This window comes from Centropristis striata, chromosome 2, assembly GCF_030273125.1.
Source record: "Centropristis striata isolate RG_2023a ecotype Rhode Island chromosome 2, C.striata_1.0, whole genome shotgun sequence".
NCBI classification, from domain to species: domain Eukaryota; kingdom Metazoa; phylum Chordata; class Actinopteri; order Perciformes; family Serranidae; genus Centropristis; species Centropristis striata.
Genome location: NC_081518.1, coordinates 16518886 through 16534918, shown reverse-complemented (window position 1 = coordinate 16534918; position 16033 = coordinate 16518886). Strand labels below are relative to the sequence as shown.

The 16033-nt window shown below is 39.1% G+C and overlaps 2 protein-coding genes across 7 annotated transcripts in view; both read left to right on the top strand.

Annotated features, from left to right (window-relative positions):
* Window positions 1–622: 622 nt before the first annotated feature.
* Window positions 623–8595, top strand: mtfmt (mitochondrial methionyl-tRNA formyltransferase). Its single transcript, XM_059352833.1, has 9 exons — window positions 623–961; window positions 3142–3339; window positions 3854–3976; window positions 4687–4789; window positions 4879–4954; window positions 5708–5799; window positions 6656–6734; window positions 7720–7793; window positions 8316–8595. The coding sequence occupies exons 1-9, from the start codon at window positions 750–752 to the stop codon at window positions 8496–8498; spliced, it is 1140 nt and encodes a 379-aa protein (XP_059208816.1). The 5' UTR covers window positions 623–749; the 3' UTR covers window positions 8499–8595.
* Window positions 8596–10468: 1873 nt separating this feature from the next.
* The window catches only part of celf1 (cugbp, Elav-like family member 1), a 70427-nt gene continuing 64862 nt past the window's right edge, over window positions 10469–16033 (top strand). For all 6 annotated transcript variants that reach the window (XM_059351250.1, XM_059351274.1, XM_059351266.1 and 3 more), the window contains exon 1: window positions 10469–10643. The gene's annotated coding sequence lies outside the window, so the exon portion shown is untranslated. The remainder of the gene's footprint in view (window positions 10644–16033) is intronic.

The following is a 16033-nucleotide window of genomic DNA, read 5'->3' as shown; positions in this document are numbered from 1 at the left end:
CTGAAAAAACATTTTTGTCAACTGAAATAAGTTTTAAAAAAAACGATAACTTAAACTTTATTTTGTGGCTACAAAACTAACTAAAATTATAGTGAAAATGTCCTTAGTTTTCGTCTTTGTCAACTTTATACATATGTAAATCTTTATGGTTGATATGAAACCTATTTCATCTCTCTGGTTTTATGACTTAATAAAATTATTGGGGCTGAGATGGATCAGACAAAGGAAATAAAGGAAACATTTATTGTGATCTTATTGAATCTGGCACCCAACAAATACCCCATTACAAAAAACTAACACTAAAACTAATAAAAACTAAACTAAAACTAAGCATTTTCCAAAACATAAAAACTAATTAAAACTAGCAAACTCAAAACTCATTAAAACTAACTGACTTTGAAAACAAAAATTGTCAACTAAATTTAAACTAACACTAATGAAATTTCTGATTTGTCGTTGTGTTTTCTGATTTGCCGTTGTGATTTGCACTTCAGGGCCACCGTAGTATTGTAATAAATGTGTCCTTTGTAAGGACAGCTTCGCCAACAGTCCACATGGTGGCAGGAGGCTGGTTTGCCAAGCGTCAGTAACCACCACCGAAGAAGAAGACAGGCCGGAAGTGTTATCACAAACATGGCGGCGTCCTATGTCCACACATTTAAAGCCAAATTATGTGACTTACAGAAAGCTCTCCAGGTTCATTACTGAGCCTCCGGGCGTTTTAAAGTGTAACGGTAGCTGCTGTTATAATGTGGACGACCAGACAGACAGCAGGAGCTCCTCTGAGACTCCTCAGACACCTCCTGCTCTGCTCCTCCAGGACTGTGTGGAGGACGGCTGGTGGAGGACAGCAGCCCGCTAACAGCAGACATCTGTCTTCATCTGGACCCCCCTGGAGGATCCTGTTCTTTGGCTCTGATCTATTCGCTGTAGAGTCTCTAAAAGTCCTCACATCCAGCAGGTGAGAGTCCTAGGAACCCGACTATACTCCTTCCAGTCTCATACACACATGTCATTGCATTACACACTGCATCATTTTACACCAGGGAGGGCAACTTAAATGCTGGAGGGGGCCTCAATTTTTCATGGACACTACCACAGGGCCACATATAGGACCATGCACTTAACCAGATATGATGAAACTGCAATTTTAAATATGTTTACAGTGCAGTAACTTAACATATTTCATGCTCAAATGCATGTATAACAGTATAGGAATACAAAAGGTTTGAAGCAAATAAAAAAATAACCACTTACTGTGATTTATTTTTTATCATAACAGCAGACCAACATTAATTATAAGAATAAGAAGTCATTTTGTGCATTTTTACACTGCACTTTTAAGATTTCATGCTCAAATGCATGTAGTTGTACTGAGGGCCACTTCAAGTGAGGATGCGAGCCGTATGCGGCCCCCGGGCCTCCAGTTGCCCATCCCTGTTATAGACCATCTGTCTACTGATACATCAGCTGAACCCTTTCCTTGTGTAACCGGTGGAGGCTACTCTGTGTTGTGTGATTTGACACTCAGACCAGATATCCTGTTGGAGGCGATCTCTGTTTATTCTGACAGCCTGACAGATACAATAAACAAAAACAATCTCCAGTCAGACCTGCCCTCAACTTCAGCTCCTCTCCCATTAACAGTGACAAAAAGGCTAACATCTCAAATGAACAAAACATACCTGACAGATGCAATAAACTAAAACAATCCCCAGTCAGTTCTACCCTCAACTTCAGCTCCTACGCAAATGTACAAAAGTGTATTATAGAACATTTAAACATAACTGTCGATTTAAGATAAATGAACATACACAAGGAAAAATGCAGCTTACCTCTCCCATTAATAGTGACAAAAGGGGAGAGGTAAGTGCGAGGGCCCAATATATACAGTAGAAGGACACACAAAATGACGTGAATTACAGGAGCTTAATGAAAAACATTCCACAAGCAGACTAAAGAGGATAACATGTCAGGTAAGAACTATGTATACAGATTTGGGGTAATTATAATAGAAGAAATCACAACTAAATATTTACTCTCCTATTTGCAATATTTCTGTACAATTAGCCTTGTTGCACTTGTTTCTCTGAGACATGCTCGCGCATTCACACACTTACACACTCAGGCTGTATTCCAAAGTCAAGGATCCTTCCTTGGTAGGATCCTTCCTTCAGAGTCAGGTCCTCCAGAGGCCAGAGTCCTTCCTAGGTAGGATGGCCTGCTCTGGCCACTCCAAGGGCTAGTCATTGGTACACTTTCATTTATAAGGCAATATTGGGACTGCTGCCTTCTTACATTTGCACCTTAATTACTGTGAGAAATGCTGGATCTTATTCTCTTCGTTCACAAGATCAGTTGTTGCTTTCTATCCCTTCTGCTTGTACAGAGTTGGGTAAAAGGGCATTTGTTTACTCTGCACCTTATGCTGGAATATGCTCCAGAAAGACTGGAAACTAACTGACTTCATTTCTTTGAGCACTTTTAAATCCAAACTGAGAATTTTTGAGGCCAATTCTACAACATGCACTTGTTTCTCATAACGCGTTTCAGGTCTGTGTCTTATGTAAATATGTAACTGTATTTTGTGTTTGCTGCCTCTTGGCCAGGGCTCCATGGAAAAAGAGGTTCTTAATCTCAATGGGATATTTCCTGCTTAAATAAAGGTTAAATAAAAAAAAAATAGTAGTTTATTATCAGGAGACTCTGTCGACTCAGGGCAAATGTGACATTACTCTAACTGCTTACTCTCTCTCTCTCTCTCTCTCTCTCTCTCTCTCTCTCTCTCTCTCTCTCTGTCTCTGTCTCTGTCTGTCTCTCTCTCTCTCTCTCTGTTGACATTATGATTTCCAAACCCTAATCTTTGTCCTGGAGTCTTCAATAAAGGTGGAATAAATAATGGTGGCAATGGAATCTGTTGGGCAGCTTTGTCTTGCACCTGATGAAATGACTGTTGTACAGTATATTCTGCCCTACAAAGTCTAACTGCAGTAACTACATTTTTGGTAGAAATATTAAAAACTTTAAAGCAGTTTTTCTCAGTTTTACCTTTTGCTAGTTACTGCAGTTAGACTTTGTAGGGCAGTATGGGCTTCATCAACTGTGAATAAATGGTAACTAATGTCCATGTTGTGTTTGTAGGAGCTTGAATGAAGGCGTAGTGGAATCCCTTGAAGTGGTCACTGTCTCTGCTGACGTGCCAGTGAAGAGGTTTGCTCAACAGAACCAGCTTCCCATCCACAGCTGGCCCCCTCACATCGCGGATGGACAGTTTGATGTTGGGGCCGTGGTCTCTTTTGGCTGTTTACTACCTGAGCAACTCATCAAGAAGTTTCCACAGTGAGCATTTTTCCTCTATTTGTGATGTTGTCTCTAAGTGATGATAGTGAATGTGCTAATGCAAGGGTCTCAAACTCAAATTACCTTGGGGCCGCTGGAGGCAGGAACAAAATAACCAAAAAAAGACACAAAATTACTAAAAAAAGAAACAGAATTACAGAGAAAAAATAAATTACTTAAAAAAGACACAAAATTGCTTAAAAAAGACACAAAATTGCTTAAAAAAGGCACAAAATGACCAAAAAAGACACAAAATTACTTTCAAAAGACACAAAATGACAAAGAAATACATATAATTACCAAAAAAGACACTTTTTTTTTTTAAACACAAAATGACCCAAAAAAGACACAAAATGACAGAAAAAAACTAAATTACATAAGAAGAAACAAAATGACCAAAAAATAAATTCCCTTTTGTTTAAATACAATCTAGACATATTCTACAGAAAGTGTAAATTATGAACTGCATTTAAAACAATGCTTATGTTCCTGTGTACTCACACTTTCTTTGCAGTGGGATTCTGAATGTTCACCCCAGCCTGCTGCCGAGGTGGCGAGGTCCCGCCCCCATCTACCACACTATCCTTCATGGTGACACTGTGACGGGGGTCTCCATCATCCAGATCCGCCCTCACAGGTACACAGGGACAGCTTTCAGTCTTCTTCCTGTTGTTTTCCTTACTACAAATTAGGGTTGTCAAAAGTATCAGTACTCAAAAAAGTATCGATACTATAGCGTTGTATCCAGATACGATACTCATTTTCAAAAGTATCGAACGTTAACACGTTAATGATTATAAACACCGTAAATAAATAAATAAATAATTCAGGCACGTAGTATGTCCATATTACGTTAATTGACACAGTGTCAGTATACATAAGCATTAGCATGAGTTAATAAGTTTACATAAATGTTGGTGACTGAAAAGTGTTATTTTCTCTCTTGAAGTCCCAGAATGAAGCAGAGAAAAGTCGACTTATCAAGCTTTCCTAATATTGTGCACTGCATACAACCTCAAAATATTGTTCTAATTGTTATTGTTTATTGTATTTATTATTATTTATTTTTTGCACCTTAAGCTTATTATAGTTGCAGTTTCTTTTTGCACAACTGTTTTTTATCATAAATATTTAACCTGTGGTTCTGTTAATTTTTACATGTTGCATTTTTCTTGTTCTTAAAAATACTTCTGTTAAATTTTGGGGTCTTTGTTTTTATCCTGGTGGTATCGAAAATGGTATAGAGTATCAAATATTTTCCTGAGTATCGGTATCGAGTTGAAAATGTTAGTATCGTGACAACCCTACTACAAATGTAAACAAATTAGGACATTTTTCACATCCTAGGTTTGATGTGGGCCCCATTCTCCACCAGGAGCTTCATCAGGTCCCTGATAGCTGTACTGCTGAGGAGCTTGGAGCTGTCCTGGCAACGAAGGGAGCACATCTGGTGAATTGTTGGAACATGATGATGGTTATCCTTAAGCTCTTAGGAACAGAATGGTAACATTGTTTCTGTATTTGTTTTCTTGTTTGTAGTTGAAAGATACGTTCAAGACACTGTCTGAGAGAATGGCACATAAAAGGGAGCAAGGACAGACGGGTGCAACATTTGGTACGTAGGTCTCTACTACATAGTCACAGTTGTGGTCCATGTTTGTGGAACAGCCTCCCTGAAGACCTGAGGGCATCAGAGACTGTTCATATTTTGAGAGCAATCTGAAGACTTATCTTTTTAATTTGGCTTTTACCTGAACCATTTTTAGAGATTTTTCTGCTCATGCGTCTTAGTGTTATCACATCTTCTCTTTTATTTATTTATTTGCTACTATTCCTTTTTTTATTTATTGTTTTATCTTTTTTATTTAGCATATATGTGTATATGTATATATGTGTGTATATATATATATATATTGTTATTATTGACTTTTACTTTTTTATTTTTTATTATTATTATTATTATTATATATTATATTATATATCTTTTTATCTTATTTTATTTTATTTTATGTTATCTTACTTTATTCTTTATCTAATTTATTTCTAAGCTGCCTCCAGTGTTTCCTCACTGCTCCATGTTGAGATGGCGCTTCCTCAGTTCCTCAGTTTGTGCTTTGTTTTTAAAAGGATGGTGGGATGAAGGTGGGTGGGGTGGAGGGTTGGGGATGGGCGGAGGGTGTTTGCTTGTTTCTATGTTTCGTTATCTTTTTATTATAACTATTTTTTCCTTTTTTATGTAAAGCACTTTGTGTTGCATCTCTCTTGTATGAAAAGTGCTATACAAATAAAGCCTGTTTGATTGATTGATTGTGCTCAAATTTGAAGCAAGAAGATTTCTTTAAACTAACACATTTATTTTCTCCAAAAGCCCCCAAAATCTCTACCTCCATGAGCTGGGTGGTGTGGGAGGAGCAGACCTGTGATCAGATTGATCGTATGTATCGTGCCATCGGAGCCAAGGTAATGAGGACTAATGTGTAATGTTGTTCAGTTTAGGTCAGGGGTCGGCAACCTGAGGCTCTGGGGCCACATGAGGCTCTTCAGGCCGTCTGCAGTGGCTCCCTGTGGCTGTGACAAAAAAAATTATACCGAATGAAATTTCTTTTCTATTCTCTTTACATTTTAATTTTCATTGATGTTGGTGTAGGCCCAAAGCAATTTGTATTCCTGAATTATAAAAATGTGTTGCTTATATATGGCATTACATTTTATGTTAGTTTTACATTTTAGTCAACTAAAATGTGACCATAGAGTAATAATGTCTGAGTCTCGGCATCTTAACCTCTGAATTTTTCCAACATCAAGCCTAGTTTTGAGTTTTTCCTTCAATTCCAAATCTCCTGAGATATTTTTGCTGTCCAGCCTCTCATTTGCACTTGGACCCTGGCTGCATTCTGACAAAATCATACTAATAATTATTTTTTATTGTTAATTGTTAAAAGGATCCCCATTAGCTGCCGCCAAAGTGGGACGAGCTAGTCTTCCTTAACAATGATAATGTAAAAACAATGAAACATCGGTAGACATCATTAAAAATCATCAGAAAGTATTCAAATAAGTTATTAAATTCACAAGTATTACATTCATTATTACATTCATACAGTCCATCCCCTATTCATACATTTAAATAGTGCATTCTCAGTAGGCTGTTTCATCTTCATGGTAAGGCTCAAAATAAGGTACACCGAATGTGAATTTGATATTTTTCTCTTTTTTTGGCCAACAATGGCTCTTTAGTTAGTAAAGGTTGCCGACCCCTGCTTTAGGCCATGGACACTACTGTTGAATATGTAATGATCCTTTTATCTTCTATCAGAAACATCTGAGGACTACATGGATGGGCAGGACAATAAAACTTCTTGATTTTGTAGGAAGGTGTCATATTTCAATATTAGGTAAGTTCAGCAAAATCAGATGCATTGAACCATGAATTTATTTATAGTTCATATACACATGGAATATCTTTTTTCTTTTTTTTTTATGTAATAGTCATTCTACTTTCAAAAAGTGAAACAATCCCCAATCCTTGTTCTGAAAATCTTAAATTCGCTATCTTGGCTGCTCAGATAGAAACTGTGATATTTAATATCTATATAACACCAGGTCCAGCTGTCCATGTCTACGTGTTCAGATGTGTCTCCTAATCAAATAGTCAGGTGGCTGAGCTAAATAAAGGGGACCCGCTAGACAAAAGCACCAATTTTTTTCCACATGCTCTCTATCAGCATAAGTTTAAATTTTTGATGAGAGCCACTTTATCAAGATTGCAGATCAGAGATGGCAGCCATATAAAGTCTATGAGATCCAATATATCTTCCAAGCCACTTAGAAGGCCAATCTTGATGTCAAAATATACTTTTTCTAGGTCATGGAATCATGTAAAGCTATTGAGAATATCACTATTCTGAGAAAAATTGCAAAGATCTTTGTAGTTGTAAATGTAACAAATAATACAAGTGAAGCTAATAAAGTTCAATTAAATGAATGCATGTTATTCATTTTGCAGAATACGTGCACTGTATATGACTAATATCAATATATGTCTGACCGATTGGGAACCTTGAAATTATGTAAATACATGGTGAAAATGAACATATGTATTTCAACAAATAATCATCTAGTAATATTGTCAATAGCTTTAAATGATAACCGGTAGGTGCGCTGCTCCCTAAACTTATCTATCTAATCTATCTATAAATGTATTTGAAAGTGTTTAACAACTCTATTCAAAGATTTGCGTATTTTAGACTTAATATTATAAAGAAATATTATATTTTCGTCTTAATATAATTTTATCTCACTTTTTTACTTCGTCACTATCTATATGATAATTTCCCTTTCAAATAAACATATATATATATCTTCCCCACATGTTTGCAGATGAAAGGATGGAGCCGGCCCCTGGCACAGTGAGCTTTCAGAAACACTCCAAAACTCTGGCTGTCCGCTGTAAGGTCTGTGAAACTCACACTTATTTTGTTCAATACTGAAAATGATTTAAACGTGCAGCTCTGTCCCTCTTTACTCCATGATCATCATCATATGATGCCTGGAATTCAATCTATTCTTTTGATTTTTTGTTTTCACATATGTACGTGTCTGAAACAGGAGAACTCAGATGTGCACGTATCCCCAATTTTGAATATTTAATTTAAAATTGGGGATATAATTTGATAATATGAAAGTTAAGCCTTTTTGACAAGGTGAACATACCTTCATGTTACTTATTTGCATGCTAATAAGCAACTAATTAATTTTGAATATGTGTTCCCTAATATAAATTGTTACCTAGTTTGTATGACCAATAAACAGTATCAACAGGAAATTAAACAGGATCAAAGAAGAAACAAGAAAAATTGAATAATGTCTGATAAAGTGTTTTAAATAATGACTTGATTCTAACACTATAATATTTTCCTTTCCCTTCTCTACTTTTTTCTTCTGACATTTTTGTGGCTTAAACATTTTCCATCCAGGATGGCTGGGTTGCATTCAAGGCGGTGTGTATGCAAAGATGGCTGACAGCAGCTGACTTCTACAATGGCTACCTGCACCAGACAGTCAAGAAGAACTCTCCCCATCAGACCACCCACGGACTGTTTGTCAGCACTAAACCAGACGTGAAGAGAGACAACTTGACGTTGTTATCTAAGCACTGATGTCACCAAATTAATTGACTATTGTTAATGTGTTTGTCTGTTTTAAGACATCTACATATAAAGCTGGATGACTATTTGTAATATACTAATACAATATTATTTTACTATTCTGTACATTTATTTGCAATAAATGAATGTACTGTTGACCATAGTGAAGGAAATTTGGTGTTTCCTGTCATGGTGGGGCATGAAGTAGGTGGCAACCTACTTGATATTCAAGACGCAAGGCCTTGTGGGAAGTGAGGTCTGTCCTGATGTGATGTATAGGGAGAAAAGCTAGGGCCACATTGCCTCTTGCTGGAGAGCCAATGCTGTGCAACAACCACAAGTGGAGCAGTGTACGGGACTTTGCTGCTTTGTTAAATAACCATCTGGGACTGAGCGGTGTATTGGAGTACGGGTGTGTTAATAAAAACTGGAGAACTGAGTATTGTTTGCTTTTTGTTTGGCCAGCTCACCTATTAACTTAGTGCAATCTACAAAATGCCACGACACCGTTAAACTAAGACAGTGAATATTATTAATATACATTTGCCTGCTTAACATCAGTATGTTCACATTGTAATTGTGAGCATCTTAGCATACCGACTTTAGAATTTACCCAAAAGCACCATTGTGCCAAGCATTGATGTATACCAGAGCACTCATCAGATCTGCAGCCATAGGTCTCGAACACACACTTCACACAGGTGAAGAGAACAGCAGAGGTGGTGGGGAGGTGCATCAGGTGGTGTGGGAGGCTGTTGGGCAGACCTGGCAAACCCAATCCTGCATTCCGGGTGAGGTTGGGTCATACAAGTTGCACACAAAACCACAACACAATCAGCTACTCCTGTGCCTAATAGTACTAGTTAGTAGTAGTTTTTATCCAGATGATTATCCTCAATATATGCTTATGCTGGGGCAGCTGTGGCTCAGTTGGTAGAGTGGGTTGCACATTGATCAGAGGGTTGGTGGTTCGATCCCTGACCATGGCAGCCTACATGTCGAAGTATCCTTGAGCAAGATTTTGAACCCCAAATTTCTCCCGGTCCTGTGTTCATCGGTGAATAAATGAATTCCCAATGGTGGCAGGTGGCACCGTTTAGGGTAGCCTCTGCCACCAGTATGAATGTGTGTGTGAAAGGGTGAATGAGCGTAGTTGCAAAGCAACTAGAAAAGTGCTATATAAGTGCAGGTCCATTTACCATTGACATAGTGTTTCTGGGTGTGGCTGAATGTAAGGAATATGGGGGCACCTAGCCAGGTTTTGGTCAGGAAGCTGTAGCTTTGTTTATTAAACATTACTGGTAAAAAAATTAATGCAAGTAACAAATCAGTTGTGAAACGCCTCTATAGCAGAATAGTTAATTTAGTAAAATAATAGTCAAAATAGTTAGAAAAACCAACGGGTGACGTCACGGTGACTACGTCCATTTCTTTTCCCAGCTTTATATACAGTTGTATTCTGTTAGCTACACAGAAAAACTAGTAGAGTAACCATTTTCAATGAAGGACTGGAAAAAACATTTTGACTTGCAGTGCTTACACAATGCCAAAGGGACAATGCATTTTGGGGGCACTAACTATTTATATGGGAAAGGAACTTAGTTTGTTTTGAAAGCATTGTTCATTTTTAGATGTTAGCAAAAAAAAGTAAAACAATCTTTTTTGTCCTAAAACCAGTCTTGAGTCATGGGGTCCTTTTTGACCCCTGAGGACCACAGGTGTACAGTCGACGGGAGGAGTACACAAGGGTTAAGTATACGGTTTAAAAAAAAAAATGCCCCCACCTCTACCAGCTGACGAGTGGTAACGGTTCAGCATGAGAGAGTGAGAAGATGCTAGATCCAACCCAGGCAAGGTGGCATGAAGAGTGATTGGGCAGAATATGTTGGTTAGCCAATCAGAGACGGAGTAGAGCAAAGGAGGGCGGGTCTGATACCTCCGGTGGATGGGATCTAGCATCAACCGACAGACTGCCATTTTACAGTGACTGCTGGCTGAATTGTGTGAAGTGATAGACTACAAGTTATTCACCTTTATGGTGACGCTAGTGAGCCCCCCCTCCACAGTACAGCATGATTAACGTTTTGTTGTAAGCAAACTCCCTAAACGACATATTGCTTTTAGCACCAGTCAAATTTACAGTGACGTAAAACACGGGTAAGTTGGCCATTTGAACTTATCAACGCTGTTGTAGCTAACGTTAGCTAACGCTACCATATCATATCTAACGGTAATGTTGGTCTGTTGTTTAGCTTGCAGCAGTTGTTAGTGGATGTCAAGGCTTGGTGTACTATCTATGTGTTGAGCAGCTGTTTAATATGACAGTTACACGTTGACAATAAGGTGTTTATGAAATGACATCATGATAGAGTTGCTGTGATATGTGTTGCAGCTGTCCGACGCTTCGCTAGCTTGTGTTTTTAGAGGTTTGTAGTTAAAGCTATATTTATCTGACAGAGAGAAATGTCATCGAACGCGGAAGTGACCACTGTAACTCCTCCCACAGCTACTGTCACTACTCCATGAAGGCACCTTGTCAAAATGGTCTAAATGATGTTAACAACCTGATTCACAAAGCTTCTTACTGCCAGAGTGTAAAACATGTGAGGATATGCATTTATGTCATTGTAACCAAGTGCAATATTCCCTAAATTCAGCATTAACATTAAAATAGCTATTTGAACCAACTGACAACCAGAATGCTTTTAAGTCTGTTTTATTTTGACGAGATGGTGTTGAGAAATGCATTGAGGAAACCTCAAATTCAATTATCTGACTCCAACACAAAATCCTCACCTATTTCTCTGCGCCGATCGTTTAATGGGGAATGATGAGCAGGAAACGTCCAAGTTCTCAGTTTAACTTCATTTTATTACAATACATCAAGAAATGTGCAGTTTACTGAGTCTCGGGGTTCAATCCACAGGTCCCTGACATGACATTAGGCTGGTCTGTGCATGAGGCTGAACCCAGTCTAATTTCCCTAAACCCACTTTTATAGCCTAACAAAAGTTTACTATGAATGTAGGTAGATCTCTCCAGAAGTCCTCCTTTTGATCCGCTGATTTGTCAGTTTAATCAATATTGTGGACACGTCATGTCACCAAGCAGAGAAGACCGTTATCCTTCTGCTCAGCACATCATGTCCATGACCTGACCTGGAACAAAACTTTCAAAACACAAACTCCTGCCTTGATATGACCTGCAGAGATATTATTGGAGACACAGATTTTGCAATAAACAATAAAACATAAAATATATATATTTGTGATTATAGAATCTTACTCTAAGTAGGGCAGAGACAGTTTAAGCAGATGGAATAAATGTATTTAGTTTAGATGTATTTAGAGTAATCATAGTTTTAAAACAATATTGGCACATGATCATTGTATCAAAGCATCTTGCATGATTAATCTATAAATGCACAGAAAGAGGTTACATACACAGTTAGTGAATTACGCACGCATAGATAGTGACCTACGTCAATCATATAGTGATCCCCATCCACAGAGACAGACAACAGAGACGGAATAAGAGACAGAAAAACAGATTATTCTAACAAATATCACAACAGTAGTAATGACTTAACAGTAAAACTAGGTCCATGGAAAGCCAACAAAGTGCTGCACTACTAGTGGTTTAAGTAGAGACGAGTGAACAACAGAAAACAACTCTCTTTTCAGTTTGCTAACAATAAAACTGCATCACAGCCAACATCTGGTGATGAGTATCCACAGCTGAAATGGCCAAATCATTACATTATGGTCACAAGTTATAACATTGTCTGACAAAATTAGAATAAATAAAGATTACTGATAGCTGCATATTCATAGTTGAGTTGTTCCTGTTCACATATTTTTCTGTTTCAGTAGTGAGAAAAATCAATACGTAAAAAGTTATTTAACCACAGCTTATTACTACAGCCTATAAATCAGCAGTCATTCCCAAGTGGCTTTGTTGTGGTGCTAAAATATTTTTGTTTTTATTTGAATAATTTAGACGTCATCTGTCAAATTCCCTTAATAAAATCAATCAAACTCCTGAATCCAAACTTATAACAATAACTGTGTTATGTACTTGACTATATTGGCATTTTTAATGAAAGATCATAGATAAAGTTCACGGCCACTCTGTTGGCTAAAAGCCCTGGACAGGTCGGCCACTCAAGTCCTGTGGAGCACAGAGATATGTCAAGTCAAGTCATATTTATTTGAATAGCACATTTCATACTCGTAGCAAAGAGTTTGGTCTTAACTTTGGTTTTGAAAATGGAGATAGTTGGGGTGTTTCTGATGGTCTGGAAGCTGGTTCCAGAAAACTGGGCGCCATAGTGGCTAAAAGCTGCTTCACCCTGCTATGTTCTGAGGGTCGGTTTCACTAGTAGTTGTTTATGTTGTGATCTAAGGCAGTAGTTCTTTTTGAGTCGTGACCCCCAATTTAACATGCATGTTGTCCGCAACCCCCCCACCCCCCACCCCCTCTTGTCTCTTCAGTTTTACTGGTTTCAAGCTTTTGTTTACTAGCACTTCAGAGCAAATGACAAACTGTGGATATTCTGTGGTGTTTTTTGTCATGCATGAAAAGCCATACTTCAAGAAGTGGGGCTGATATTTACGGAGCCTAGCCAGTGTCGGCCCCACTGCCCTCCATTTCTGGGCTGGTGGTCCCGTTAGGCTTTCTGGTGGTAGACCTTTGACCCCTGCTGCTGCTGCTGCTGCTGCTGCTGCTGACCCAGTCTGGAGCTTTTCTTTGCAGCCATCGCTCCATTTTTCCAGCATCAGTTATCGCTAGCTGCTAGCAGCTGCGGTAAAGCAAAAACACGCCAGTTTTTTTCTTTTTGTTTGTTTATTTACTTTTTGGACAAAGAATGAAACAGACAACAACTAAAACATCCCCCTGTCTGAAATTATGAAATTTAATATTAATTTTGTGCATTTATATTTTTTCCACAATGATTTGGCGACGCCCAGAAATCATCTCGCGACCCCAATTGGGGTCGGTACCCTAAGGTTGAGAATGGCTGATCTAAGGGACCTTGTTTGGGAATACTGTTTAAACATGTCATGTAAGTAGTTTGGCCCCACCCCCTTCAAAGACTTAAAAACAAGCAGAAGTGCTTTAAAATCAATTGGCAGCTAATTGGGAGCTGCCAATTGGAGTGCAAGGACTTTAACATTGGGGTGATGTGATCTCTCCTTTTTGTTTTAGTGAGGACCCTGGCTGTACTGTTCTCTATCATTTGAAGTGGTGTCAATTCTTTCATGAACATTAGCTCGGATGTTCACACCAGAGGTACAATCTTACCTCAACAGTTCTTCTTACTTCACCAGTTATCACATAGTTCTCTCAACTTTGAAGATTTGGTGCCAATTCAAGCTCTTCTCTGCATCTCTTCAGGGCCTCTCTTCTATCCTTTTTTTAAAAGATATTTTGGCCATTTTTGGGCTTTATTGATAGAGACACATATCACAAATGAGATTAGTCTGGATAGCAGCTATTCATTTCTCCGTAGAGGAGGCGTGGTTTACGATCCTCCTGAGCCGTTTATTGGGCGCTAAGAATGTCTATCATAAGCGTCTGTAGGTAGCTCTTAGCCAATCGTATCAGTTATACCAGATGACGTATGTAGAGCGACAGATATTGATGTTTACATAGCCAGACTAGCCCATCTCTACTTTGAGACTAAAATGCTCAATTCTGCTTCTGCAACGTTTTTCTGCAGCATGTTCTGACTCTGGCTGCTCACAGTCTACCGGCAGTGTTGGTGTGTGTGTGTGTGTGTGAGTGTGTGTGTGTGAGAGAGAGAGAGAGAGAGTGTTGCTTGCTGCTTTGCTTCTCCAGTTCTCGCTTTCTGCAAGATTATTTATTTTTACACATTATTTCCCCCTCATGTCATTCAGCCACACATCCACTGATTTTATGGCCAATAGACGAGCTGCTGCGGGTCTCTGGGCGGCTCAGCTGTCCCCCGCCTCGTAGCCAGATCACCGGCGTTACAGCAGCGAGCGGTAGCGGGGCTAGTTGGTAGATTAGGCTTTTGCCAAATCCTGTCAGAAGCAAGGCTAAAACATCCTTTTTGGTGGTGATAAAGGAGTGTAAAGCCAAACGTTGTTCTTCTTTTAAAATAAACTTTGGCTCTAAACTATCTAGAACACTGTCTACAGTTAAATCCAAAGAGAGCTTGGTGTCTGCTGCAGCCATGTTGGATCTGTAAGAAAACTACAAAACTACAAGCTTCCCTCTGTCCAATAGTATGCGTCATCGTCTTGCCGTCCCTCCCCGTTCTGTGATTGGATCCCTAAAACAGGGCTAAGAAACGGCCATAGATACCAGACTGTCTGCAGGTTCGAAATGAAATCGAGCGAGCAAGGCAGTATGGGTATACCCAGGCTAAGAGACAGGGTGAAGACGGAGACAGAGGGGAAGACATGCGGGAAAGGGCTCTGAGTCGGATTCGACGGGCCGGCCACTTATGAGGATTTCTACTAGGTGTGCCTCCGGGAACGCCCCCTCTCTCCTCTATCCTTTTCAGGACATAGATGGCCTGCTTTCCTGGTCCCTTTGTATAATATAATATCTCTCTGTAAAAGACGAGACATAAAGACATTTCAGGATTTATCTGTAAATGACGCTTTTGCTAAATCTTATCTTATATTTCTTTCCATTCAACCATATCCCACATTCACTCATTGGTTATGTTGCGGGATTCATACACATTCTATAAATAAGATAGAAACTCCTTGGACACAGGAAATGGTGTCCATACCATCCTGTTAAGTCTAGTTCAGACTAGGCACTGATTGTGACATGGTTGTAGCAGTTATGCTAGCTAATTTATAAGTAGTATTTAAGTATATATTTACAGTAAAAAAAATTCACAGTGGCTTACTGTGCATTATTCTGACAGAATATAGGTAAACAAATACTGGCATAGGGCTACACGGTGGTGTAGTGGTTAGCGGTCTCGCCTCACAGCTAGAGGGTCGCCGGTTCGCCTCCCGCCTGCGGCTCTTCTGTGTGGAGTTTGCATGTTCTCCCCGTGTCAGCGTGGGTTCTCACCGGGTTCTCCGGCTTCCTCCCACAGTCCAAAAACATGCACTTAGGTTTAATTGGTGACTCTAAATTGCCAGTAGGTGTGAATGAGAGTGTGATTGTCTGTCTCTATGTGCTAGCCCTGCGATAGTCTGGCGTCCTGTCCAGGGTGTACCCCGCCTCCCAATGACAGCTGGGATTGGCTCCAGCCCCCGCAACCCGATTGCGGATAAGCGGTTAATGGTAATGAATGAATGAAAAAATACTGGCATATTGTATGTAAATCATACTTTGAGCTGTTGATAATTCCTGGTATGCAGTTTGCACTTGTTTATACAGCACAGGCACAACTTAAATGCCCTCGTTTAGTTTTTATCATGATAACTTTTACACAGTATGTGAATATTGTGTGACCTAATATTTTTTTTTTTTTCTCTTTTGGGGGGGGGGGGGTGTCGCACTGCGTATAAAGGCAACAAGATGGTAAACTTTTGTTCCTTTCCTCTGCTGTCCAC

Bases quoted from the DNA above. Each gene is read 5' to 3' on its own strand.
- mtfmt (XM_059352833.1), top strand. From the start codon at position 750: ATGTGGACGACCAGACAGACAGCAGGAGCTCCTCTGAGACTCCTCAGA. The intron at 3,977-4,686 runs GTACACAGGGAC...TTCACATCCTAG, and splicing joins ATCCAGATCCGCCCTCACAG to GTTTGATGTGGGCCCCATTC. The intron at 4,790-4,878 runs GTGAATTGTTGG...TCTTGTTTGTAG, and splicing joins CAACGAAGGGAGCACATCTG to TTGAAAGATACGTTCAAGAC.